At 40.6% G+C, this 24,931-nt stretch overlaps 15 protein-coding genes across 15 annotated transcripts; 6 read left to right on the top strand and 9 right to left on the bottom strand.

The window, feature by feature from the left end:
• Positions 1-245: 245 nt before the first annotated feature.
• Positions 246-1,616, top strand: PAS_chr3_0252 (Steryl ester hydrolase; the record flags this gene model as incomplete). The annotated part of the gene is made up of 1 exon (XM_002492423.1): positions 246-1,616. One exon carries the CDS (start codon positions 246-248, stop codon positions 1,614-1,616), a length of 1,371 nt encoding a protein of 456 aa, XP_002492468.1.
• A 73-nt stretch (positions 1,617-1,689) lies between these two features.
• PAS_chr3_0251 (uncharacterized protein) lies at positions 1,690-2,847 on the bottom strand (the record flags this gene model as incomplete). The annotated part of the gene is made up of 1 exon (XM_002492422.1): positions 1,690-2,847. The coding sequence occupies one exon, from the start codon at positions 2,845-2,847 to the stop codon at positions 1,690-1,692; it is 1,158 nt and encodes a 385-aa protein (XP_002492467.1).
• A 738-nt stretch (positions 2,848-3,585) lies between these two features.
• On the top strand, positions 3,586-4,062 carry PAS_chr3_0250 (Subunit of a histone deacetylase complex; the record flags this gene model as incomplete). Its single annotated transcript, XM_002492421.1, has 1 exon — positions 3,586-4,062. The coding sequence occupies one exon, from the start codon at positions 3,586-3,588 to the stop codon at positions 4,060-4,062; it is 477 nt and encodes a 158-aa protein (XP_002492466.1).
• A 64-nt stretch (positions 4,063-4,126) lies between these two features.
• PAS_chr3_0249 (Hypothetical protein) lies at positions 4,127-4,600 on the bottom strand (the record flags this gene model as incomplete). Its single annotated transcript, XM_002492420.1, has 1 exon — positions 4,127-4,600. One exon carries the CDS (start codon positions 4,598-4,600, stop codon positions 4,127-4,129), a length of 474 nt encoding a protein of 157 aa, XP_002492465.1.
• Positions 4,601-4,703: 103 nt separating this feature from the next.
• Positions 4,704-5,885, bottom strand: PAS_chr3_0248 (Component of the chromatin assembly complex (with Rlf2p and Msi1p); the record flags this gene model as incomplete). Its single annotated transcript, XM_002492419.1, has 1 exon — positions 4,704-5,885. One exon carries the CDS (start codon positions 5,883-5,885, stop codon positions 4,704-4,706), a length of 1,182 nt encoding a protein of 393 aa, XP_002492464.1.
• Positions 5,886-5,955: 70 nt separating this feature from the next.
• PAS_chr3_0247 (Hypothetical protein) lies at positions 5,956-7,335 on the bottom strand (the record flags this gene model as incomplete). The annotated part of the gene is made up of 1 exon (XM_002492418.1): positions 5,956-7,335. One exon carries the CDS (start codon positions 7,333-7,335, stop codon positions 5,956-5,958), a length of 1,380 nt encoding a protein of 459 aa, XP_002492463.1.
• A 110-nt stretch (positions 7,336-7,445) lies between these two features.
• Positions 7,446-8,636, top strand: PAS_chr3_0246 (Palmitoyltransferase with autoacylation activity; the record flags this gene model as incomplete). The annotated part of the gene is made up of 1 exon (XM_002492417.1): positions 7,446-8,636. One exon carries the CDS (start codon positions 7,446-7,448, stop codon positions 8,634-8,636), a length of 1,191 nt encoding a protein of 396 aa, XP_002492462.1.
• Positions 8,637-8,734: 98 nt separating this feature from the next.
• PAS_chr3_0245 (Component of the Sin3p-Rpd3p histone deacetylase complex) lies at positions 8,735-13,264 on the bottom strand (the record flags this gene model as incomplete). Its single annotated transcript, XM_002492416.1, has 3 exons — positions 8,735-12,805; positions 12,883-13,084; positions 13,188-13,264. The coding sequence occupies 3 exons, from the start codon at positions 13,262-13,264 to the stop codon at positions 8,735-8,737; spliced, it is 4,350 nt and encodes a 1,449-aa protein (XP_002492461.1).
• Positions 13,265-13,777: 513 nt separating this feature from the next.
• PAS_chr3_0244 (RNA polymerase II subunit B12.5) lies at positions 13,778-14,193 on the top strand (the record flags this gene model as incomplete). Its single annotated transcript, XM_002492415.1, has 2 exons — positions 13,778-13,830; positions 13,890-14,193. 2 exons carry the CDS (start codon positions 13,778-13,780, stop codon positions 14,191-14,193), a joined length of 357 nt encoding a protein of 118 aa, XP_002492460.1.
• Positions 14,194-14,384: 191 nt separating this feature from the next.
• Positions 14,385-16,415, bottom strand: PAS_chr3_0243 (uncharacterized protein; the record flags this gene model as incomplete). The annotated part of the gene is made up of 1 exon (XM_002492414.1): positions 14,385-16,415. One exon carries the CDS (start codon positions 16,413-16,415, stop codon positions 14,385-14,387), a length of 2,031 nt encoding a protein of 676 aa, XP_002492459.1.
• Positions 16,416-16,875: 460 nt separating this feature from the next.
• PAS_chr3_0242 (Topoisomerase I) lies at positions 16,876-19,167 on the top strand (the record flags this gene model as incomplete). The annotated part of the gene is made up of 1 exon (XM_002492413.1): positions 16,876-19,167. The coding sequence occupies one exon, from the start codon at positions 16,876-16,878 to the stop codon at positions 19,165-19,167; it is 2,292 nt and encodes a 763-aa protein (XP_002492458.1).
• Positions 19,168-19,988: 821 nt separating this feature from the next.
• Positions 19,989-21,125, top strand: PAS_chr3_0241 (Plasma membrane associated protein phosphatase involved in the general stress response; the record flags this gene model as incomplete). The annotated part of the gene is made up of 1 exon (XM_002492412.1): positions 19,989-21,125. One exon carries the CDS (start codon positions 19,989-19,991, stop codon positions 21,123-21,125), a length of 1,137 nt encoding a protein of 378 aa, XP_002492457.1.
• A 144-nt stretch (positions 21,126-21,269) lies between these two features.
• Positions 21,270-22,649, bottom strand: PAS_chr3_0240 (Essential protein required for biogenesis of 40S (small) ribosomal subunit; the record flags this gene model as incomplete). Its single annotated transcript, XM_002492411.1, has 1 exon — positions 21,270-22,649. The coding sequence occupies one exon, from the start codon at positions 22,647-22,649 to the stop codon at positions 21,270-21,272; it is 1,380 nt and encodes a 459-aa protein (XP_002492456.1).
• Positions 22,650-23,010: 361 nt separating this feature from the next.
• PAS_chr3_1170 (uncharacterized protein) lies at positions 23,011-23,721 on the bottom strand (the record flags this gene model as incomplete). The annotated part of the gene is made up of 1 exon (XM_002492410.1): positions 23,011-23,721. The coding sequence occupies one exon, from the start codon at positions 23,719-23,721 to the stop codon at positions 23,011-23,013; it is 711 nt and encodes a 236-aa protein (XP_002492455.1).
• Positions 23,722-23,867: 146 nt separating this feature from the next.
• On the bottom strand, positions 23,868-24,749 carry PAS_chr3_0239 (uncharacterized protein; the record flags this gene model as incomplete). The annotated part of the gene is made up of 1 exon (XM_002492409.1): positions 23,868-24,749. The coding sequence occupies one exon, from the start codon at positions 24,747-24,749 to the stop codon at positions 23,868-23,870; it is 882 nt and encodes a 293-aa protein (XP_002492454.1).
• Between the last annotated feature and the right edge of the window lie 182 nt (positions 24,750-24,931).

The following is a 24,931-nucleotide window of genomic DNA, read 5'->3' as shown; positions in this document are numbered from 1 at the left end:
TTGGGAAAATTAAGGGTTTCTGATGACCAAGCTCCTCAGTGCGGGCCCTCTTTCGGAAGAAGGCAAACTAGTTTGCCTCAGATAAAGGAGGTTCGACCCGCGACTGCTGATAATATAATCTTAGCATGTGATATGTATTGAATAAGGAATGTAGAGATGCAAATATATTCTTACTTTTATCAGTAACCAACCATCTACTAATGTCATCTCCCCATAGGAAAAGAAGACCTAGTCTTGTTGACCAAATGGATACGCCCGTCAAATCGGATGTCGAGGATTCGATGAGTCAAACTGTTCGGGGCTGGCTGGTGGTTTTACCTTCGGTCTTATTAGTCTTGTTTGAAGGACTAGTCTCACTGATTACAGCTAATTTACCAAAGTTTGTTCTGCGCCAGTGCACTGCTGTTGTCAGGTTTCTGTTCGGAGTGGCAGGCGACAAAGGGGCCAAGCTGAACGGTGATATCAAATCTACCGACTACCTGGGAAGAAGGGAGTTGCTACATGGAGCTTTAGACATCCATGAGATGGCTGGGGTATTCAATTTTACCATTGAGGACCACATTGTTCAGACCGACGATAATTATCTCTTGACTTTACATCGTTTGAATCCTGTGAGTCATGGAATTAGGCCGAATGGTAGAGTGCTCTACTTTCACCATGGACTGTTGATGAATAGTGAAATTTGGTTATGCCGTGAAGACGTCCATGAGAATTTACCGTTGCATTTTCTTCTACAAGGTTATGATTGCTGGTTGGGAAACAACAGAGGAAACAAATATAGTGGAAAACATCTGAAATACAAGCCGTCTCAACGTGAGTTTTGGGATTTCAGTATTGATGAGTTTGTTAGATTTGACATACCAAACAATGTTGATTACATCTTAGAGACCACAGGGAAGGAAACCGTCTCCTATATTGGGTTTAGTCAAGGTACAACTCAGATTATGGCTGCATTATCTGTAAACGTTGCCTTGAATTCCAAGATTGACAAGTTGTGTGTTATATCTCCAGCAACTACACCAAGAGGATTGAATAATGGGTTACTCAATTCAATTCTTCACTTTTCACCCAACTTGATGTATCTATTGTTTGGCAGAAATATCCTGTTTGCCCATGCCGGCCTGTGGGCACAGGTGATGTATCCTAAACTGTACTTGATATCGATCGATATTGCTACTAATTTCCTTTTTGGCTGGAAGAACGAGAACATGGATGAGGCAGATAAATATGTGAGTTACTATCATCTTTACTCTACCACCTCAGTCAAGACGGTCGTCCATTGGTTTCAAATCATGAATGGTGCACGATTGACAATGTACAAAGACTCAAGCAGTCTTGGTGCTAATTTTTACACACCCGAATACCCTACTAGAACAAGTTTGGCTGTGCCCACTATAATAATATATGGAACCGGAGATTCCTTAGTTGATATAGACCAGATTCGCCAACAGCTTCCCAGAAAGTATCTTAAAAAGGTGGTCGGACTGGAGGGTTATGAGCATTTGGACTTAATCTGGGGTAGACGTGTAGGCGATGTGATAAAAAGCGTCGGTAAGTTCCTACATTACAATGAACTGGATGGGGAAAGCGGAAAATCCATTATAATAAATACATAAATAAAGAGTGCTTGATACCAGTCAAGTTCTCTACTGTTCGTTTCCCAATAAATTCGGTGATAATCTTATTTCATTAACAAAAAGCTCTGTCTAAAGCACTTAGAGCTCGTCCATCCTCATGCGAAACGTAACCCGGTGCTCTCACTGGTGGAGCTAAATGCTGCATTGGTTGTTGTGGTGGGAAATATTGTTGCTGTTGCTGCTGCACGTATGGGATAGGAGTGATAGAGTGTGATCTGGGGAGCAGGAAGGTATTCTTTGGGGTTGGATCGTCGAGATACGATCTAGGGACCTTGTAGGCAGGAAGCGTCGAAGCCGGAGTGTGCAATGCAGGTAGAGTGATCACTTGGTGATTCATCATCATCTGATTCTGTGGAGGAAAGCGCAAGACACCAGCGGTACCAGTACTCAGGTGTGAACCAACAGAGGACGCTCCACCTCCCATAGTTGAAAATGCAGTAGTGGAGGGTGTAGTAGAGGAAGACACTGGCGAAGGCGACTTTGGCACACTAATCACTCGTTCATCAGTGATCCTACTTGCAACACGTTTGCTTTTCTTTGGCTTGCTAACTCCACCGCTGTTAGCGGATGTTGTGCTTGAAATTGGAGAAGATGGAGGATATTGTAATGTGTATGTTTCGTTCAAAACAGTCTCCGGATATAAGTCGGAGTTAAGGTCCAAAGATTGAAATCTGTCATCTTCAGATGGTCGTTTCAGCAGCCCGTCCTGTGTCATATCAGAGCTAGAGCCCGACAGTGTTCCCACGGAATTGGACATGGGGTTCGAAGAAACTGACTTGTTTGACGAATTGGGACCTGACAATGTCTTGAGGTAAGTCGCATAAACATAGCTTATCAGGTGCAGTTTCTTTCCGTTTTTCAGCGTAACTGAGAAACTTTGCTTCAATAGGCCGTTGTCCTTGTATCTGTAACTCTCTGACTGTTTGCCGTAAATGTAAGAGTTTGAATTGCCACTCTTTGCATTTTCCATCTCTTTGTATGTCAAGAACGAACCGCTTACTCTAGAAGCAGACCAGGATCTTCCGTCAGTCCATCGCTTCATACCACTTTCTTTCTCATCCCACACAAACACAGACCCATGGCCGATTTGAGTTTGCCTCTCAAACTCAGTTAGCCTACGTGTAACCTGGGGGATCATTTTCTTGAGGGCGGCGTCAACCAGTATAATGGCGTCTTTTGGAGTAACTATAACTCCGTGATAAGACTGCATTCTCTAAGTACCTGTGCTCTTAAAAGAAGGACTAAAAACAAATAAGCCTAGCTGAAGGTGATCTAAAAGAAGAAGAAAAGAAAAAAATGCTTAGAAATGGTTCCGCTTAAAGTTTAAGTGAATCTAAGGTGCCCTACTTTATTTAAAGTTTTCTTTTTTGCTCCAACTACTACGCATGACTCGATGCACTTGCGCGCGTTGTAAATTGTCCACCTAATTTCCCTGCATTCTTATCAAAACAATAAGGTCATATGTAAAACGTTCTGGAAATTACTAAGAGTGGCTAAGCTAAATTAGTCTAGAGTCAAAACTGTTTCGGCTTTTACATGTGCTTAACGGGCATATTCGGGGTCGAATCGCACTACCCCATGTTCGCAAAATTGTCTACTTAACGAGACACCGTCTCACGTATGGCCAGGTGGCTGTAGAATCTACAGAATGTGAATTTAGTCTTGTGTTGCTATTTCAGTCTACTCGGCTAGACGTATTTCCAAGCATTAGCCAATTTTTGCAATTTTATAATTTGCTTTTCTTGGTTTCCTGTAAGCCAAGACTGGTGTGTTTTTTACACTATTTGCAACCTTAAAATAAAAACTCTTGGCGGCGTCTCGTTGTGTGGCACACAGTTTTTTTTTTATCTTTTGAAACCTAAACACACGAGCCCGGACTGATCGGCCACATCGGTTGCGCAGTCTTTCTTCCTTTTTTTTTATGTCAACACTGCAATAACGATTACTCATGCCCCCAAGAAGAGACGCCAGTGCATCTGAGTCAGAGTCAAGACGACCACATTCATCAGCTCCAAAGCAGACAAAGTCCAGATCTCACATTACTCAACAGGTCCAGAAAGAGTTCGTTGCAAAGTACGTGAATTCAAACGGTCCAAATGACAGAATATTACCCGATCCCCTAGATTTCAATGAGTATCCAACGAGCAATTTAAGAAATTACGCCCGTAAACTGATTAAGAATGAGCAAATTCCAGATTGCAAAACAGTCTTCGGCTCGATGTTAGAAAGCAAGATAGGAGAGGAATCCTTCTCCTACAAGAAGAACCATGCTCCCAACACATATCGTATATCGAAACCTCAACTGGCCTCGATAGTCCATCAGCATTTCGTTTCCCACCTCCCTGTCAAGGAAAGTGATACGATAACGAATTTCATATACAAAGTCAAGAATCAGGATAAATCGTTCAAACTGAACATTACATGAAACAGGAAAGGAAAGAGTATATATAATGTATGTTGCATGCTTAGAGTAATTAATGAGATACGATTCAGCCCTGAGATTGGCACCTCTTTCTGGCCTGTTCAATCATTTGCTTTCGTTTTAGTTCCATATTGCGGGCCCTTTCTTCTTTAGTGTCTGCCCAGCCAGGGTTTTGCAGTTTCACTGGTTCTGGTTTCTGTTCAGCTTCCTTCATTCCACTCTTTTCGGGCTTTGCTTCCCTAACCTGCTCCAACAACAACTCAACCGCTCTCTCAACGGAACGTGTCTTATTCAACACCTCTCGAACGTCGGCATCTTTGGCCTGGGGAACTACGGTCTTGACGACTTCAACCATACCTTCTGACACATCTCTTTTACTATCGGCAGTTGTAGCCGTTCTCTTCCGACTTTCAATCGCTTCTTTGATCTTTAGCTCTGCATCTCTAGACTCTATCAGTTCAGGAGGGCGAACAAACACCCTTAGAAACACAAAGGCTGCTACCAGAGAGACTGCAAACGCAATTGTCGAATTATCTACCATAGTCAAGGTGTTGTCGTATAATTCTACTAATACCGCGATCTCGATCTGTCCGAATGGCGTAAGCGGAGAGCATGTTTCTGCGGAAAAGATCCTCCTATACGCGCTATACATCGATGCCAACACTGGAACAAAACCCATCCGCGGATGCAACTATCAACGTCTTCCCGTCACTGCTCCACGTCAAGTCTGTGATTATGGCATAATGAATATTGGTTACCAAGGCTAGTGGTCCTGTTTGCTGTGTGTCATATATAACAACCGAATCTTGGGTTGCAACGGCCAAAAGCATCCTATATGGTAATGAAAATACGCTCTCATCGGGCAACCCTGGAATTAAATCTAGTTTAACTGGAGAAAATCTTACCGCAACAGCTGGTTTTTTCAATCCTGGAAGATGGGCTATTGGGGCCTGGCTCAAACTACCACGTCCATAGAGATAAACTGTATGGGACTCGGGTGAATCGTCACTGGACTTGAATATGCCCGCAGGCGTCGCAAGGATGTTTCCATCTGGAGAAAATGCCATTCTTCGGAAAAATGATTGCAATGTTTCGTTGTGGTATAATGCAATTGTTCTCTTATTGCTGTCTCCGGAATTGGCTAACTCTAAACGAGACAACTTAGCCATGCTCTTCACACTGATCTCTCCGCTAGTGCTTGCTGTCACACGATTAACACATATCGTTCTGTCAGCGCTTTGTGATACTACAAACTCGTTCAGAGGATCCCATGCAACTCCTTGAACATAGTGATTGTGATCCCCAATCGTGGCGACCTGTTTGCCAGTTGATGCCTCAAACAGTCTTACCGTACTATCCATTGAACCTGCCAGAATATATTTTGAATCGGGTGACCAGCAAAGATCATATATTTCACTGGTATTGCATCTGCAAGTAATCTTCTGAATCCAAGATTCTTTGATGTCATCATCATCCTGTCCAAACTCTAAAACTACTCCTCCTTCACTCGAAAGTCTCCATATTAATACCACCCCATCATCTCCTCCACTGGCCAAATATTCTCCCGTTGGATCAAATCGTACACAATTCACTGCCTGTGTATGTTTCGCAAGGGTTGACAGATATTCTACCGAGCTTACACTTTCTCTATCTTCATTGTCCTCCCGTCCGTAGATTAGTCTCCATATACGAACGTTTCCATCTCCACCAGCGGTAGCAAGCCGCCTGAATCCCTCAACTTTATCCTGCTGAAGATCGCAGCTATATACAGGTTGATTGTCGTCGTGCCAATGAACTGTCAGGGTCTTTGCTTTGATCCATCGCATGTTGTTGGAGAGGATCCGATGGCAGAGTCGCGTTTCCTTCTTCTTTCCCTTTTCAGTTTGACTCGACATCCTACATCTTTTTCACTTTAAGATATCCTTTATTCCCCACAACAGTGTTTACCAATAAGAGATCGTCCATCACTTGCCAGTTGGTGATCTTGTCACAATCTAATGGCTTCACAATTGCATCAGTATGTCGGGCTATCAACAATATAGGGCTCTTAGTCAAGCTAGGAAGTTCTTTGTCTCCTAACAACTTGAGAGCATAGAATTGATCATCAAACGACCCATAATGGGAAACTCCAAATCTAATCTGAGCTCCTATCCCCCCAAGAGCTTTGATTGCACTCTGGGAATTGTTCAGGGAAATATAGATTTCCTCACACTCAAACACTAAACTGTCAGTATCATCCGGTAGAAAGTCTTTTTGGTTCTCAATGCAATGCTTCAAAACTTCTATCCTTGTAGTTTGAGTCAAAAAATACACTGTACCTAACAACGACTGTCTAACGGTCAAGCAATCTAAATTTTGATCTTGGAATTCTACTAGTCTTCGGTTGTGTTCATCAATGAGGTTCTCCACCAATTGTCTTTCTATGAGTGGATCCAGATGTGAATATAAACGGGGAGTAATCACGGTAGTGCCATCAATCATGGAATCTCCATTATTCGACCATTTCAGAAATAATTGGTCCATTGAGGTTAAAAATTCTTTATCCCAATCGTAAATGTTGACCTCTTGACACATGCTATAGTAGTGTAAGAAATCCAGTACGACGATCTTCTTAAAATCAGCCGTTGGTATATGCTTTGGTCGGGTAATAATAGCATCTGCCGCTATGTCTTCGGAGGCTAGTACTTCACGTAGATCGTTGTACATTTCTGCGTCTCTTAAAGAACAAATCAATACGCACACAGTGGTATCACTTTGCTTGGAACTCTTCATTAACTCCCGTATAGGAAGAGACCAACAATCCTTCCATTTCTTATTATCTCTGACAGATTCATTGGTATAACAGCTCCAGGCTTCATGAAAGTTCCACCAGTCAATATCTCTTAGCCCTGCTCCTGATTCTATCATATGTATCGAACTACGACGGAACAGTTCATCATTTAAAACTGGGGATTTGAAAAGAGTACCATCAAACTCATAAAAATCTATTATTTTCACAATTGGAGCGTATGGTAGTTCTTCAACGTCAAAGTCCCAACGAGATATCGGGTCCAGCACAGGTCGCCCTATTTTTGATGCCAAGTTGATCTTATCTTCATACAATTTAACACTAAAGGTATCCAGTTCGTATTCTGTTGATTGGTGAGCTCGTATTTTCTCTTTAGTTGTGACCAACGATTCTTGACTATTATTTTCATTAACTACGATTTCAGACAAGACATCCCTCTCATGAGCATTAAATTCCAACTTGGGGTCATTTTCATACTCACAAAGCATTGATCTTACTCTAAGGCAAGGTGAGTTTTACAGTATCAGTTATTATCAGTTACCAGTAATTCGAGCGTCTAAACTCAGTACCCAGTTCCTTCAAGTCAAGAAGCTTATTCATGGCCGTCCAACTCAAATGGCCTTGGCTTGGTATTGCCATACCCTGCTTTCTAATATCTTTTATTGGATATAATGCCCACTACTTCATCTTCACCAATTACATGACAAAGAGAAATCAGTGGTGGTTCCAGTTCTACCTTACCATGGTATGGATCTCCTATTATTTAGCCATCAAGAAATCCCCTGGAACCCCTCCTCCAAATTTTCAGCCAGAACCAAACGAGTGGCGGAAATGGTGTCGGAAATGCAATAACTACAAACCAGAAAGATCCCACCATTGCAAGACTTGTAAGATTTGCGTGTTAGTGATGGATCATCATTGTCCCTGGACGGCCAATTGCGTTGGATACCAGAATATGCCCCATTTCATTCGATTCCTTGGTTGGGTAGTGTTTACCACTTCATATGTTCTTCTGCAAATATGCAAAAGGTTTTACTTTTTTTATCAGAACAGAAACTTACCCTCTTATCTGTTCAAAAAAACGGAGATTGTTTTTGCAGTGATTCTGTTCTTTATGGATACCCTGGTTCTAGTAACCGTGTCTGCACTTCTTTTCCGAACACTCTATCATATAACTTTTACTGGAATGACTACTATTGAAAGCTGGGAGCATGAACGTCTTGAAGACCAATTCTATACTAATCGATTATGGAGGAAGATTGCCTACAATTATTACCAGTTCCACAAGAAAAAGCTACCGGCACTTAAAAGTTGGACAAACATCACGGGCAAGAATGACGAGCGACTTGATTCTATGTCTAATGAGCTAGCCGAGACTGAATGCCCAACGTCGCCCGAGTACCAATTCGACGATGATGAAAATCTAGTTCCAGATCAGTTTACTATAGATGATATCATATTCCCCTATGATACAGGTTATTGGTCAAACCTGACAAACACATTAGGACCTATTTACGAATGGGTGCTTCCGTGGGGATGTCCCCATGGGACTGGCTATTACTTTTCAAAATCTGATTTCTATCAGGACGATCAATTGACAATACCCTGGCCCATAGATGGAAATCACACGTTGAAACCAGATCAAGACTCAAAAGATACAGCAACATCCTCAAGTTACCAGTTATCCCCCTACAAGCTGGATGATGAGCCATCACCAAGAAATACTGACTGGTCCAACGATTTTGGTGAACGTATGGATGATTTTGGCGTTGACACTGACGTCGAATGATGGATGAGGCTACTTTGTGACTAATTGCTTAATAATAAAACCAAATTCATTCATAAAGTACAAATACATAAAGCTACACTTGAAACAATGAACAAAAGCTACCTACTTACTTTTCCTTCTTCCATTTGGGTGTCTTGCTCCTCTTCATTTGGGATTGTATCGTTATCAGCTTTTGCTTCAGACAACGTAGACTGATCAACTGTTTTATCTTGATCAACTGAAATATCAACAGCTGTTTTGAAGACATCTTCTTGCAGACTGTCATCCTGGCCGATGGTAGACTCCGCGTCCACTGTGATTTCAGAATGCTTCAGTGCGTCCCCTTTGGAACCACCTTGGGTAGTATTAGAGACTTCAGAAGTTGACAATTGGGAAACGAAGGCTTTATACTCATCAGGCCCTTTTGCCAAAGTTTCCAGAAGCTTTGCACTTTTGTCACCTGACTTTAGAAGAGATTGTAAATGCTGGAGTTTTTCCTGGTTGTCCTTTTTGGAAGCAGGTTGTGGCTTTAAAGCTGAGCTTTTTACAAAATAGTCATAGCTTCCTTCCTCAAAGAATAGCTTATAAGTATTTAGGTCAAGCTTAACCTTCAAATTAGAGTTTGCAATTCCTTGTATATCCGAAGACTTCTCGTCATCCTCAGCAGCGATAGCAGAGCGTAAGAATGGGATATTGATCTTACTTTTAGGAACGGACTCGGTAGGTTGAGATAAAATATAACTAGTCATGTAGTAGTTCCATTTGTCACGTTCAGACTTCAGATCACCCAGCGTAAGATCCTCTAAAGCAATGAAGGTAATTTGGGTTCTATCTTGTGACTTGTCAAAGGAGATCTTGAACATATTGTCTTCAGGAGACATTAATGATCGCACTTGAATTCGGTAAAGAATTTGGCTTCTAGCAGTGGTATTGGAATTCTCCCTATCAGCTGCCATTAGCGTAATCATCTCCGAGTTCTTGGCATCCGATACAACAGAGTGCATATGTTTTGTTAAACCTTGTATCACCTTGTCAATGCTGAACAACTTGTAAGCTTTGTTTCGGTAGGCTTGTCTTAAAGATTCTTCAAACCATTGATGTTCCACATCCCCTTCTATCAATTTTTTACTCAATTCAAGGACTTGCAGGTAAGAATTGTCACCAGTGATGTTGATACCCATATCTTCTAGTTGGTGGGACAACAAATCAAGCTCCTTGGCAAATTGAACTTCATTTCGACCTTTTATATCAGCATCAACATCCTTGGTCATTGCCTTGACTTCAACTAAACGTTCGTAAAGAACGTTTAAGTATCTGTAGAGTACGTAGATAGTGGTATTACAGAACATGTTGTACACTGTCCTTTCTTTTGTTTGGTCAAAAATAGGTTCACCAAGGTGCCCTGAGACATTAATCCAGTCTTCAGTGGGCTTGGCCAGCTTTTCTTCTACATCCGCTTGAGTTGAATAGGTCTCTGGTGTCGGTGAGGCAGTCGTGCTATCTGGAGTAGCTTCACGGACGACCTTTTTATTCTTCTTAAGAACATCTCTCAACAAATCTCCATCATTGCGAGGTCTCTTTTTGGAAGAAAAACTAGATTCGGTAGAAGCACTTGACAAGTTGCCCTCGTCGTCAGCTAAAGAAGCGCTATTCGAATCCCCGTTTTCAGCTTCAGCATCAGCTTCTTTTGTCTTCCTACGCTGCAATGCATCGTCTACTTGTTCATTAGGAAGCATGAAAAATGTAGTGACGAAAAACTTAACAAATTCGGCAAGTTTCTTTTTGTCCTGCTGTGAATAGGAAGAAGAATGTCCCAAAAAGATATAAACCAAGTTTATGATATCAAACATTACATCGTAGTCTTTATAGTGATACTGTAACTGTTCTTTGGAAACAGGAGTTAAAGGATGTAATCTTTTTTGAGATTGTTCGACTTTGATTGTACTAACTTCAGCCACCAACTGTTTAGTGGTGAGCAATTTTTTGTCGGATTGCTTGAACGTCAAGCCCAAATGGTCCAAGGACTTGTAGAACACTTTCTGCTCCATTTCTCTCCAAACTTTGTTCCACTCTCTATGTGATCTTTTCCATTCCTCATCCTTCTGCTTAAGACGTTTGAGAATAATCGGAACCGCCACTGCTGGATTCTCATGTAAGGCATCAATAACTTCAAAACCTCTGTCTTTGTCATAAATCTTTCGAATGACCTTCTTGTAGATGGTTGATGATGTATGACCCAAGCCTGGAGGTAACTTGAAGTGAGCCTTTTCTTCTGGGGTCATATTAGCAATTCTATTAGCAATTGTCTCTAAAGTCTGGATAGTTCTTAAATTAGCCTCCATATAATAGTCATATTCGTGCCTTTCTTCTTCGATTCTGAATAAAACCTCTTCGTATTGATTTTTACGATGTGCAACAAATCCAGATTCCTCAGAAGCCCATGTTGGATGACCAACCCATTCATCATTGAGAACCTCCCAACACATATCATCCCTTCCGGAGCATGGCATATAAGTTTCTGCCTTTGGAAGTAGTCTATAGCTTGGGCCACAGGATTTACAAAGTGATAGCTCCAGTTGATGCTTCTTAAAGGTGATATTTTCAATGTGCAGAGATTTCTCTTCGTATCCGACGAACGTCTTGAACCAGGAAAATAGCTCTGGGAAAGCTCCAATAAAACACTCAACCTTGGCAACTAAGACATCCTTATCGATGATATCTTGAGAGTAAAGGTTGATCAATTTCAAAAACTCATTATAGGTTTGCTTGTTTGAAATGGACTTTTTAACTTTGTCAAAAAATGATATTTCTTCTGATAAATTCGAATCTGATATGCCTGTACTGACAGGTTGTGGAACTCCCATCAATAAACTAGCAGGACCGGTATTTACAGGGCCTCTTAAATCTGAAACAGGGTACTCCTGAGTTTGACCTATCTGAGCCAGTTGCTGTTGTTGATCGTGAGGCATACCAACTGGTTGTCCTTGAAAATGAGCTGCTCCCAAAGACGGAATACGATGCATTCCATGTGAAATCGATCTCCTTTTTCCACCTGGTGCCTCATTAATTACATTTCCATTTTGCCCATAAGAAGGAGGAGGGAAATTGCCAACAGGAGGCAGCTGAATAGTGCCATGGCCATTGTGTTTTTCCTCATATCCTCCTTGATGAACATTCAGCGACTGGCCTGAAGTCTCAGGGAGAAACTGTTCAAAATCATCCAAAAGATCAGGAGCATTTTGAAATAGGACGGTAACCTGTTGATAAACTTCATTAATTGGCTTTTGTTCTTTTTGATAAGTCTGCAAGATTTCTAAAAAGCTCTTATAAATATCAGGCTGATTAGCAAATCGAGTTTTGATCTTGTTCACATAGCTAATAGCATGATTGAACCCTACCTGAGCACCGTTCTGAACTTGTTCAGCAGACAGATTACCCTGGCTATACGCCACATCTGGACCTTGATGGGAAAGATATTGTGATTGAGGTTGCTGCAATTGCTGTGGAAGTGACGAGTTATGAGGCTGCGGAATTTGCTGCTGCTGCTGGTGGTGATGTTGTTGTTCCTGTTGTTGGTGTAGTTGCTTTTCCAACATATCTTGGGATGGTAAACGAGAAGCTTGCTGATCTTGTTCTAGTTTTGGTTGAGTAGAAGAACTCTGAGGACTTTGATCAAGCTGTGTGTGAGGCTGCTGAGTAAGAGAAACTTGACTTTGGCCATCCGTCATTGTTACAGTACCCATAGGGGTTGTAACTCGAATGGCATTCGGGTTTAAAGGGTCCACAAAGCACTCAATCTTGTAACCCTGAGGCAAGAACGTATTGAATCCCTGAATAAGATTTGGATGACCTCTAAACAGGGTGGACACTCGTTCAATGACACCGGGCGTGTCAATACTTTGGCTCTTAAAATCCTTCATTATTTCCAAAAAATGATTGTACACATCCGGCTGGTCCAGGAAGCGAACCTTTACCTGATCTAAGTAGGACAAAGCATCTTTCACATTTAGTGGTCTATACTGATTGGCACTAGCATGTAGAGCAGTCGGTGGGGGCAACTGTTGGGGTTGCGGGTTACTGTCTGCTTGAGACTGAGATTGGGGTTGTGGTTGCGAAAGAACAGGACTCTGTTGAGATCCTAAATGTGGAGGGGGCAACGTAGTGGCACCATTGTTATTTGAATCTTTTTCCTAGCAAATGAGTTAGTATGCCGACGATGGAACAAATGAAAAAAACAAAGAGTAAACTTTGGTTGAAAGTAACATACTTGAGAGAGTCCTTGTGGGCCTATAGACGGTATAGGAAAATGAGATCCATTGTTAAGCCCGGAACCTAAACCTGGGAGGGACGGCAAAGGGTAGTAATGCTGGCCTGAACGTGTTAGTAACAATTCATCGGGAGCGGCTGCTCTAATAGGAAACATACCTTTATCCAACGAGGAAGGTGGGGGAGGTAGCACTGTTGGAGTCCTAATATTGTTAGTAACCTATAAGTCGAAAGGTAACTTAAAGAATAAATAATTGACCAATGTTCTAGGCAAATCATTTACTTCTCTATCAGAATCACACATACTGAAAAGGAGGGATGGAATTCTTGTTCAACTCCTTAACAGGATTGTTATTGGAAGACCAGGTATCCTTGCCTGACATTTTTCACAGCACCTGGTGACAAATAAACACGGAAAAAACGTTGAAGTTGTCTTGTTGATCCTAGTTGTCTTGGAGGAAGCTATCAGTGATAGTACGAAAACCAATACCAAAAAACCAAATTCGAAATCAAGCTACCAAATGTAGAGTCGATCTGATAGATAAAAAGTTTTCACAAATGACACTAATCGGCCTTGAGCAGTTTGATTCTCAGACTAACAAGTGGTGGAAGAGCTGTCTAGTCCTTGACTGATGGTAGAGGAACAGAGACAGAACGCTGCAGAGGGTAAGTCGTCCCTAATGTTGGGACGGGTAACCCCGGCACACTAATTTTAAGATGGATGCTGGATGGACGGGAGATACGCCTAACTGGTAGTCTGATTGAAAGTAGTGTGCTTGCGAATTGTTTAGATACCAAAAATATGATTACATAATAGAATAGGATGGGCGAAATATCAAAATTGAACGTCATTACAAAGTCGAAACTCGGTAACAAACTAGAAGAACAACGGTATAATGAATGCTCCAGACAGATTTGAGCTCTTTATACTTCCTGATGATGTTCCAAAGTATGTAATAGAGAATATCTAATTTTCAACCTCAAATGTCAGTTAACTAACAATTACAGATTAAAGATTACACCAGACTCTAGAGTACCTAATTGTATCATCATCAAGTTTGAAAGAGAAGACCATACATTGGCCAACTTATTGAGAGAAGAACTAGCTTTGTATCCTGATGTTACGTTTGTGGCGTATAAAGTTGAGCATCCTCTTTTTGCCAACTTTGTCATGAGATTACAAACAGAAGAGGGCACTAGGCCGAAGCAAGCTTTGGAAAGAGCCTGCGCAAGTATTATCAACAAACTAAAGACATTGGATCACAAGTTCAACGAAGAATGGAACATTAAGAATTTTTCATTGAATGACTAAAGCTGAAATGTATCTTTCAGTGTTTTTATACTACATTTGTACATCAGGAACAACACGGAAAGGAACACACATATATTTCACCGTACAAAAAGCCAAAACATAAGACCTCTAATATACTCAACATCAGATCATTTTTGTCGTATTAAACTTTTCCCTTTTATAGTATCTTGCTGTATATTTATATAAACTCGTCATTGCATTTCTAATTTGTTTCTTAGAGATGCAATCATGTATTCCCACTTGACTGCAAACATAGGGTCAGAAGCTCCCGGGAAATCACCCTTTTCCAACACTTGAGCAAGTGGGTAAGTTTCGATAGTTCTATGAGGGGATAAGTGGGTAATCACTAGGCCGTTACTTGAAAGGCAGAGTTTATGGTGATCTTTGAAGTTGAATTGGAACGATCCATTGCTCAATTCAAACATAATACAATGGTCTTCTCGAGTATATCTTCGAAGGAAAACATCATCATTCACATTTTTTCCGGAATGTTCTGAAACTTCACACAGATTTGCTTTCATGTATTTGCTGAAGAAATCTACTACTTCGATTTCCTTTTTCAGGCGAGTAGGGATATCATGCGCCAGATATCTGTGAGCTGTCCATCCATATGAATTGTCAATGATAATGTGCCAAAGCGACTCCTCATCGCTGATCTTGAGCACCGTAGATCCATTATTAAATAAGACACCAATATCATTGGTAGATAATTGGTAAGAAAAGCCGTGCTTATTGGAGTAGTCCACCCATTTGCTGACTAAAACAGGCCTTTCATGGTCGATATCTATAAATTGTTTGACAGAATTACCAGTGCGGATATATTCTTGAATAGTCTGCATGTTCTCTAAGGTAGAGGTGATGTTATGATTAAGTTTTTCAAGTAGTATTGGGTGGTTATTGATGATTTTGGAAACTTGTTCAATTTTAGTTTTTGGTCTGGTTTCTCTGGAAGCAATCACAGGAGAAACTTCCTCGTACTTCTGTTTAACGTTACTTGGGGATAAAGAAGTAGGCAGCAAAGCTTTTGGCCTTTCACTTTCCAGATCAGATTTGAGAATCTGAACGGGATTTCTGTGCCATTCATTGAACCCAGCCTTAGCCTTGGCAGCGGCAAGATTCTTTGCGGATTCTTCTTTGGAAATATCCATAACATTACGGGGGGTTTGAGTCAATGATTCAACGGTGAACGAAGAAGGGAAAGAGCCGTTTCTAAACCAGCTATATTCCAGGATTTCGTCCAAGCTCGGTCTCTCCAAGGGATTGGTAGCCAAGATATCCTTTATCAACACTTTTGCCTGATAAGATACATCTTTGGTAGGATTGAAAATATAATCATTCTTCTTGATCTTTTCGTAGATGACCTGAACATCTTTGGATTGGAAAGGAGGCTTGCCAAACAAAAGAGCGTACATCATGATGCCAATGGCCCAAACATCTACCTCAAAGCTATGGCCCACGGCCTTTCCACCTAGAACTTCGGGGGCGATATAGTTGGGAGTACCACAAATGGTGTACTTTCTGGAACCCTTGGAAGGAAGTACGGAGGCCAGCCCAAAATCTCCAATCTTCAAGTTCATGTCAGGGTCAAAAAAGATATTTCCAAGTTTCAAATCCCTGTGAATTACCCTCCTACTGTGGAGATACTTAACAGCGCCAATAATCTGAACCATGATAAACCTGACCTCAGGTTCAGTGAGAGCCTTACGAGTTTTCAAAAGTTCCATCAAGGACTGATTAGGGCACATTTCCAATAAAATGTAAACGTTGACATCGTCTTCAAAACAGTCGATAAAACGAACAATGTTGGGATGAACCATAGATTTATGGATCTTGATTTCCGATAATAACTTTGTCTTCGTTTTTTCCGACTTAATAGAGGCCTTGGCCACAGTTTTGGCAGCAAACAACTTACCGCTCTCATCTTTCATTTGGAAGCATCTAGCAAACCCACCTTCTCCCAAAAAAAGTCCTCTATGATAACCGATCCCAGTTCTCGTCCTGACAATCGAAGGGGGAGTTTTACACAAAGAGGATAGCTTCTCCTTCTTTTTCTTCTTCTTCTGATCTTGCTGTTGTGCTATCTGGTTGGCAGTAGCGGCAGGACCTGGTGGCTTGAGCGGCCCAGTCTTAATGGGAGTCTGTACGTTGAAGGCATTTGACCTGGAGTTAATTTGTCCGTTATTCAAGGACTGAAGCGGTAGGGAACCCCGAGCACTTGCCATTTTGGGTTGACGAATATTAAGGAAGCTTGGGACCGTGAGTTGTTAAACTTGCTCTTTCGTTCACAAAGACTAAGGATATGAAATATCATATATAAACCCAGGGTTTCAGATCTGTGTTTAGCTATGTTTATCTCTTGCCTTTTCGGTCTTATAGAACTCACGTGATGTCAACAAAGACACAGAAAGGGAAACTTTTGTGGGAAGAAGCTGAATTCAATAATTCGAGAAGTGAATGGGTAGAATGTCTGTCGTTGAGTATTAGAGTTTTAGGTTTTCGCGTATTTTCTGTTCCATGATGTTGAGATGTATAAGGGGAATCAATTCGCGGTCTTCTCACTATCTTTCTAGAATTTTTATTTCAGTTTGTTCCTGTTAGTGAAGGACCAAGATTCTCAATTGACTTCGAACAATTGTCGTCTTCTTGCTAACGGTAAATCAAGATTGATTGAGCCACAGGATTATGGCTACCGAAAAGAGACAATCTACGCCTGCGCTTTCAGAAAGCCATGACGGCTTCTCTGTGACGGAATCACTTTCAAACACTGATGATACCTCAATGAAAGATGAGACATCTGATTCTCCGGTTCCCCCTGTATCTCCAATTAAAACAAAGTCTCATAAAAGAAAAACCTCTGATGAATCCGAAAAGAAGAGGAAGAAGAAAAAAACCGAGAAACATAAGCACAAGCACAAGAGTGGAACAAAGAAGGAGAGCGACGACGATTTGGAAACAGTGAAAACTTCCAAAGAGAAGAAAAAAAGGGTGAAAAAAGAAGAAACACCACTCGACTCTCAATCTTCTCAAGCTATCGAAATGAAGGATGAAGAAGAGGAGAAGTACAAATGGTGGGAGGAAAACAACGACAATGATGAAATTAAATGGCACTCTTTGAAACATAATGGGGTGCTATTTCCTCCGGAGCATGTACCTCTGCCTTCTCATGTCAAACTTTACTACGATAAAAAGCCCGTTGATTTACCTATTCAAGCAGAAGAAGTGGCATGCTTTTTTGGTGCAATGTTGAACACTGAACATGCCCAAAACCCTGCATTTCAGAACAATTTTTTTTCAGATTTCAAGAAAATTGTTTTGGAGCATGGAGGAGCTAATGTGGAGATTGAAAGCTTTGATAAATGTGATTTTTCTAAGATTTTTGATCACTACGAAACTCAGAAAAGTCTCAAGAAATCTCTTACAGCCGCTCAGAAAAGGGAAATAAAGTCAGAAAAAGACAAATTTGAAGAAAAGTACAAGTATTGTCTTTTGAATGGCCGTAGAGAAAGAGTGGGAAATTTTAGAATAGAACCACCTGGACTCTTTAGAGGAAGGGGTAGTCATCCGAAGACTGGCAGAGTGAAGAAAAGAATATATCCCGAAGATGTAAGTTTGAACTTGAGTGAAGATGCTCCAATTCCTCCTCCTCCTGAAGGACACCAATGGAAAGAAATCAAACATGATAATACAGTTGCTTGGTTGGCTACCTGGCGTGAAAATGTTACCAACACTGTAAAATACGTCTTGTTTGCTGCAGACTCTTCACTTAAGGGAAGATCAGATTTCAAAAAATTTGAAAAAGCCAGAGAATTAAAGAAATATATCCATCGTATCAGAAAGGATTATAAGAAAAATTTTAGTAGCAAAGTCATGTTAGAGAGACAAATGGCAGTTGCAACTTATCTGATTGATGTTTTTGCCCTTAGAGCTGGTGGTGAAAAAGCAGAAGATGAAGCGGATACTGTGGGATGTTGTTCATTGAGGTATGAACACGTTACTTTGAAACCTCCCAATACAGTTGTGTTTGATTTTTTGGGTAAAGATTCCATTCGATACTACCAAGAAGTTAATGTTCACGAGAAAGTGTTTAAGAATTTGAGATTGTTCAAGAAATCGCCCAAACAACCAGGCGATGATCTGTTTGACAGATTGACACCGAATATTTTAAACAAGCATTTACAGAACTACCTTCCTGGATTATCGGCCAAAGTGTTCCGTACTTACAATGCTTCTAAGACAATGCAAGATCAATTGGACTTAATCCCGAACGAAGGGTCTGTGGGTGAAAAGGTCGTCAAGTATAATGCTGCCAACAGAGAGGTTGCTATATTATGTAACCATCAAAGGACAAAGCCAAAGTCTCACGACATGGGAGTTCAACGGATATCGGATAATATTAGAGAGTTGTTCTGGCAAAAATTGAGATTGAAGAGGATGATCTTGGAACTGGATAAAAGTCTCAAGAAAACAAAACCGTACTATTTCGAAGAGCTTGATGACTTATCAGTAGAAGAGGAGCAGGCCATCCAGGATCGAGTGATAGCAAAAGAACGGGAAAAAGCTACCAAGAAGTTTACGCGTGACAACGAGAAATTGAAGACCGAAGACTCTCCTCTCTTACCAGAGGCAATGCTAGAAGAGAAATTGAAAAAAATTGATGAGTTAGCTGCTGAGTATAAGAAGGAGTTGAAGACGAGAAAGCCTGAAATCAAATCGGTCACTGTGACTGTGGAAAAACTAGAATCCCAAGTGGAGAAATTGGAACAACGAATCAGAAACGCTACTCTTCTTTTGCAAGACAAGGAGGATAATTCTCAAGTTGCTCTTGGAACCTCAAAACTCAATTATATTGACCCAAGACTGACGGCTATGTTCTCCAAGAAGTACGATGTACCTATTGAAAAACTGTTCTCGAAGACCTTGAGAGAGAAATTTGCATGGGCCATTGAGTCTGCAGATGAAAACTGGACGTTTTAAAATATCCCAGCATACAAAATTATATACAGAAAATATAGCATAATAATTCAGTACCTGAGCAGACGTTTCCTTGCAGATTTCTCTGTATTGTGTGAAAAGTTCTGAACATGTGACTGTAGGTTACCGAAACTCTCAAGATTATTTCACGCATTGCAGTTTGCACTTGTCTAGTGGCATCCTGGCCGATTGAAGTATCCATAATTGCCTCAAACTAACATTCTACTCCACTCACGTCTCCCCCACCGCCTCTAATTCACTCACCACCCATCTAGATTGTCCGATAGTATCCCGCGATCTTATTTCACAATCTGACACTTGCACGTGATCGTTTCACTTTTCTGACACAGTTCCGAGGTTCAGTTCTTAGTCTCGGTCTTGGTATCGCGCACTATTTCCAGCCCAGGACCGCCGTTTCTGTTCGCGATCAATTGTTACGAACGGGTTGGTTGTGGTTATCCTTTTCCTCACAACCACCACGAAGCCACTTGTTTTCTAAAGGCTCATTCAAGTGAATAAGAGCCCCAGTTCAGGCCTGTTTATTTCGTGTGAACCTTCAACCACTCATTTTGTTTGTATTCTAAAAGCTTAGCCACCAATTGTGAACGGTTTTGCTACAAGTGCAATCAGTGTGACACAACCTTGAGTAAGGAAAGGCGGTTACAAATCTTCCTATTTCGGTTTTACACTGAATTTGTTTTTTTGTCGTCTTGCGAAATTATTCATTGCTTGTCAAATAATTCTCTTGGGACGTGCTGATCATACAGTAATATACGACTTGCTTATAAGGTAACTAATTGTGAAGTTTTTGCAGCAGGTTGTTTATGTCGTTTTTTTCATTTCTGTGTTGTTCATCTCCTAGCAATGATAGAAAGCTCAAATCCGAAATTACTTATTCGAAACCACTTTCATCTACACAGAAGAATCTGAGGAAAACATTAGAGAGGGATAATATGAATATACGTGGAAAGCCAGCAGGTCCTTCCAAGCCTACACAGAAAGCTACCCTGGTAGTAGCCGCTAGGAGCGATGACAACAAGTCAAGTGAGAGCAAAGAAACTGTAACTATTAAAGAGAGCAGCAGTAGCTCCGGAGAAACTAATAATGCACATACTGATCAAGATGGAGATCTAGTAATGAAAGGATCTGAACCATTTTCTAATTCGTCTTCTCCGAAGTTTTCTTCGGGGAAATTACCAACTGTTGAAAGCGACACAGTCAACCAGGAATACGAACATGACCTTGACAATGAACACAATAAAACTATTAATGAAAATGAGGCCAATCCATTATCTAACATTTCAAGTAATTCTGAGCTGCCCGTTTTGAATAATGATGAGTTTGACTATTTATCTAATGAATTAGATTTAACAGAAATTCAGCCTGGTCAGGTTGTGGCTAGTTCGGGATGGCTGCTAAACCCTGCACCATCGAACTTGAAGAAGAGGAAATGTCTCATTCTAGATTTGGATGAAACCCTAGTGCATTCATCGTTCAAGTATATCAGGCAATGTGATTTTGTCATACCGGTGGAGATTGAGAATCAAGTTCACAACGTTTATGTTATTAAAAGACCCGGAGTGGATCAGTTTTTGAAGCGGTGTGGAGAGTTATATGAAGTTGTAGTGTTTACCGCCAGTGTTTCCAGATATGGTGATCCTTTACTAGATATCTTGGATCAACACAAATCCATTCATCATAGATTGTTCAGAGAAAGTTGTTACAATTATCAAGGAAATTACATCAAGAACTTGTCCCAAATCGGTAGACCATTAGAAGACTTAATTATCATCGACAACTCTCCTGCTTCATACATATTCCATCCTCAGCATTCTGTCCCTGTGTCAAGTTGGTTTAGTGACACTCATGACAGCGAGTTAATTGACTTGCTGCCATTTTTGGAGGATTTGGCCAGAGACAAAGTTGATAATGTGTCGCTAGTTCTTGATGTGAACATCTAATTAAGAAGCTGGCCCTTCTTGCAATTCTAACCCATCCATTATTATTGAAGAAACTCCTCTCTGCTCACTAATACTTGATTTTTTTGTCGTTTTCTAGTTAATTATAGATATCAATTGTTCTAAGAAATAAGGACTAATAATAAGTTACTTTTTGTGAACGGTTCCAACAATGTGTTTCTCCTTCTCTGGCTTGGTTACAACAGTTCCTGGCTTGCTGTGTTTTCTCTCATTTTCTTCTCTTCTCTTCAAGGATTGCAGTTCAGTTCTCTTAATCTCTTGAGCAGACTTGATGACTTGTGAAAGATGCCTGTGTCTTGCAATTCTTCTAACTTCAGGTAAAGCAGCAAACTTTTCCTTCAATTTGTCGTCGTAATGCAGTCTAGTCTTGAGTCGACTAGATTTCACACCAGATCTTTCAGACGCTCTGCTTCGCCACAATCTCACGTTTCCATCGTCTGATCCCGAGAGGATGTACTTGGAGTCCATAGAAAATTTGGTAACGAAAACATGTTGCATTCGCTTGGTATGATAGATGTCTCTGGAATGACCTTTAGTGGTTTCATAAATTCTTATAGTTTTATCATACGAGCCGGTAACTAGCTCTTGGCCTGTTGGTGAGAAATCGACGTCCATGACTGCAGAGACGTGATCTTTGTAAATGTTTGAGGATCTTGATAGGTTTCTCATGTCCCATAAGTAACAGTTATGGTCTTCAGAAGCACTGACAAAGGAGAAAGGTTCAATAGGGTTCCAACACAATGCATTGGAGCGCATGGAAGTTCTTACCTTTTGTGTGGGAGAATTAGTCCTGATGTCGTATAGTACAATAGAATTGTCTGACCCGGTAGATGCTATAACAGACGTCTCTGACATGTTAAATTTGACACTGACAATATTGTCAGCTCCCCAACTAAGATCAGAAACAGGGCTTTTGCGATTAACGTCCCATAAATTTATACGACGTCCCCCTGTGACGAAAACATCATTTTCTCTATGGTGATCGATGGTTTTGAAACTATGCTCTCCCAGGTAGGTCTTGACTAGACCTTGCGAAGAAACTTTAGTCTCTTGGTCATCCGTCAAATTTTGGCCATACATCGTTTCATTATTTATGTTCCACATCTTGATTGTCTTGTCATCACCACAACTCAGCAACTTTTGCGAGGGGGTAACACATAAGCCAGATACCATACCATAATGGGCCTTGAAGCTGACTATTTCATCTCTACTAGTCAAATCCCAATATTTGATTACACCATCACCACTTCCGGAGGCAACCCTGTTTACGATTTTAAAGTTCTTTGCAAGAGTGTAAACACCATCCCTATGGGATTTACCTAGTTGTCCGATGAAAGGTTGGGCAAACATTCTTTCCAACTTTGTAGCAGTCAAAGCTTTCGTATATTCTCTTGCTCTTTCAAATGGATGCAGTGCAGGGTTTAAGTTTCTGGGAATGGCAGACTCCTCAGTGTTCCTCACTGGAACATAGGCGTCTGATGACCTACTTATTGTCTTGATCTTCATTATGGGATAGAAAGGACTAGGTAGGAATTTTTTTTTTGAATTTTCGATGGATGCCGGATGTCGAAGAGATGTTGATAGCCACTTTCAACGCCAGTTGATGGAGAGGAGAGACGATTGGAATATTTAGGATAGCCAATAGACGTTGTTCGTATATGTATCTTGGTTAGCTTTGTCAGTTGCTGTAGACAAGGATTAATAGTTGATAATTGTATATATATATATAATGCTATAATTATTCATACCTTCTAGAGCGAAACTCGTACTAACATTGATAATAAGAATACGTATTTTCACGTAGGGAACTAGCAGATTTCTAGAAACAAATTTTATCTTAACTTATCACATATTAATATATTTACAATTATTTACCAAATTTACTGTGAAACTCCTCTCTTTTTGCTCTAAGTTCTTTAGTAAACTTTTCATTCTTCTCTTCTTCGAATAGATCATCATAACACTGATAATACTTGGTGAATAGACTATCAGCAACATATTTGATCTCCTCAAACTCTCTGATACTTGTCATTGAATTGTAATCAAAAAATTTGAAAATCATAGACTGTTTGGTTAAACAACTTTGATAGAAATTATTTTTCACATTACAGCCTCTCATTCTTTCGGCAAATTTTCCATCTGTCAAACAGTTCAAAAATGCCAATTGAAGCTCAGCACAATTGACTAGTACAGAGGCATGTAAAGGATTTTCTCTCTTGTACTGGCTCAGCTCTCTGGCGTTTTTTAGTTGTTCCTGAGTCAACGGCTTCGGATCTTGTCTAGAATCTGGGAGCAACGGACCATTTTCAAACAAAGCTGTCTTTACCGTAAAAATTTTATCCTTGGGTTCTGAAGGTAGTATTTCCGATTGCTCTTCGGCAGTTGAATCCTTGGGTACCAAAGTTGGATTAGGATCTATTGGTCTATGGTTGGTTAACTCACTAAGATGTTTCAAATTTGATTTGAACTCGCGTTCACTTAAAGTTGGCTCTTCTTGCTTCAACAGTTCATCCAGGTCGTTGGGTATCCTAAACTCATCTCTAGTCTGTATTTTTTTAGATGTGAAAGGCCATACCATCTTGAGTAAGAGGAGCGTGGGAGCGTAAAAATTATGTTAGCGATTTAGAATATATTAGATATTTACTATGAGGCTTTCGTTGGGTTGTGGGGAAATGAAGGAGATGGTGAGTGAAAGGACGTAAAAGTGTCTCAAATTTTAAAGAATCATATAGAAGTTCGATCTATTATCCCTTCATAAACCTGACCTACTAGCTGATCATATTCCGGCCAGATATTAAACTCTGCAGTAATGGGATGACGAACAGTTTTCAGTTCCTCATACTTTGACAGCAATAAAAGCTTGAACCGCGTAGCCAGAGATAATAGCCTTACCTTTTCGGTTTTATCAATGAAATCTTTCTTCGCTGAAGGTGTGGAGACTGTGTCTTGATCAACTAGTACAATTACCACGTTATCCAGCTTCGCAACCAGTGCTAATAGCTCTCTCAACTCATCTACACTTGAAAGGGGAAATTTTTCCACATAATCAATCAAGTCGCCAATAATTCTTATAAAATAATGAGGTTGTCCAAATAAATCAACAGATGAGGCATGGTTCAAACTCGTGGAGTTACGCCCTAGAATGGCTGAGTGAAAAACTACCGGAATCTGTTCCACTCTAAAAATTGAATACCATAGTATGGATATAGTCTCATTTATTTGCCTAATCAGTTGGCTTAATGTGTATGTGGAGTCTTCTTCTGAAAGATACTTGATGAAGTTTCTTTGAATCTGGAGTAACTTGTCATCCACGAAACTAATGAATCTACTTTGTTGTGTGAGAGATAATGCTGGACCCAAACCAGAGGGAAGTTTAAAATCCAAGACAAGTTCCTCGGTTAAATCTTGCTTGAATGTATCGGACTTGTAAACGTCTTCCTCTTTGAAGCTCTTGTCTTGCTCTATTTTGATGGGCTCCTCCTCATCATCCGAAAGATCGGGGTTCAATTGAAGCTCATTCTCCAATTCTCGAGGAATTTCTCTAATGTTTGTAAGGTCAACTTCCGAGTTGGCGTTGGGATGTGGAGGCGTAATCGGAGTGGACATTTCTGATGTGGAGGTGTTCAATACTAAGGGTAGAAAACTGGAGTAGAGTTCCCTTTCATACTTGCGCGGGTACCTCTGTGGTGGTGGGGAGAAGTGGAGAAAGAAGTTGCGTGATAGGTAAACGGTTTACATTATATTTTTGACATTTCCGCAAGAAATAACTTTTGATATGGAGCAGCCTT

Source organism: Komagataella phaffii, chromosome 3 (genome assembly GCF_000027005.1).
Source record: "Komagataella phaffii GS115 chromosome 3, complete sequence".
Lineage (NCBI taxonomy): Eukaryota > Fungi > Ascomycota > Pichiomycetes > Pichiales > Pichiaceae > Komagataella > Komagataella phaffii.
This window is presented reverse-complemented; position numbering and strand designations above follow the sequence as displayed.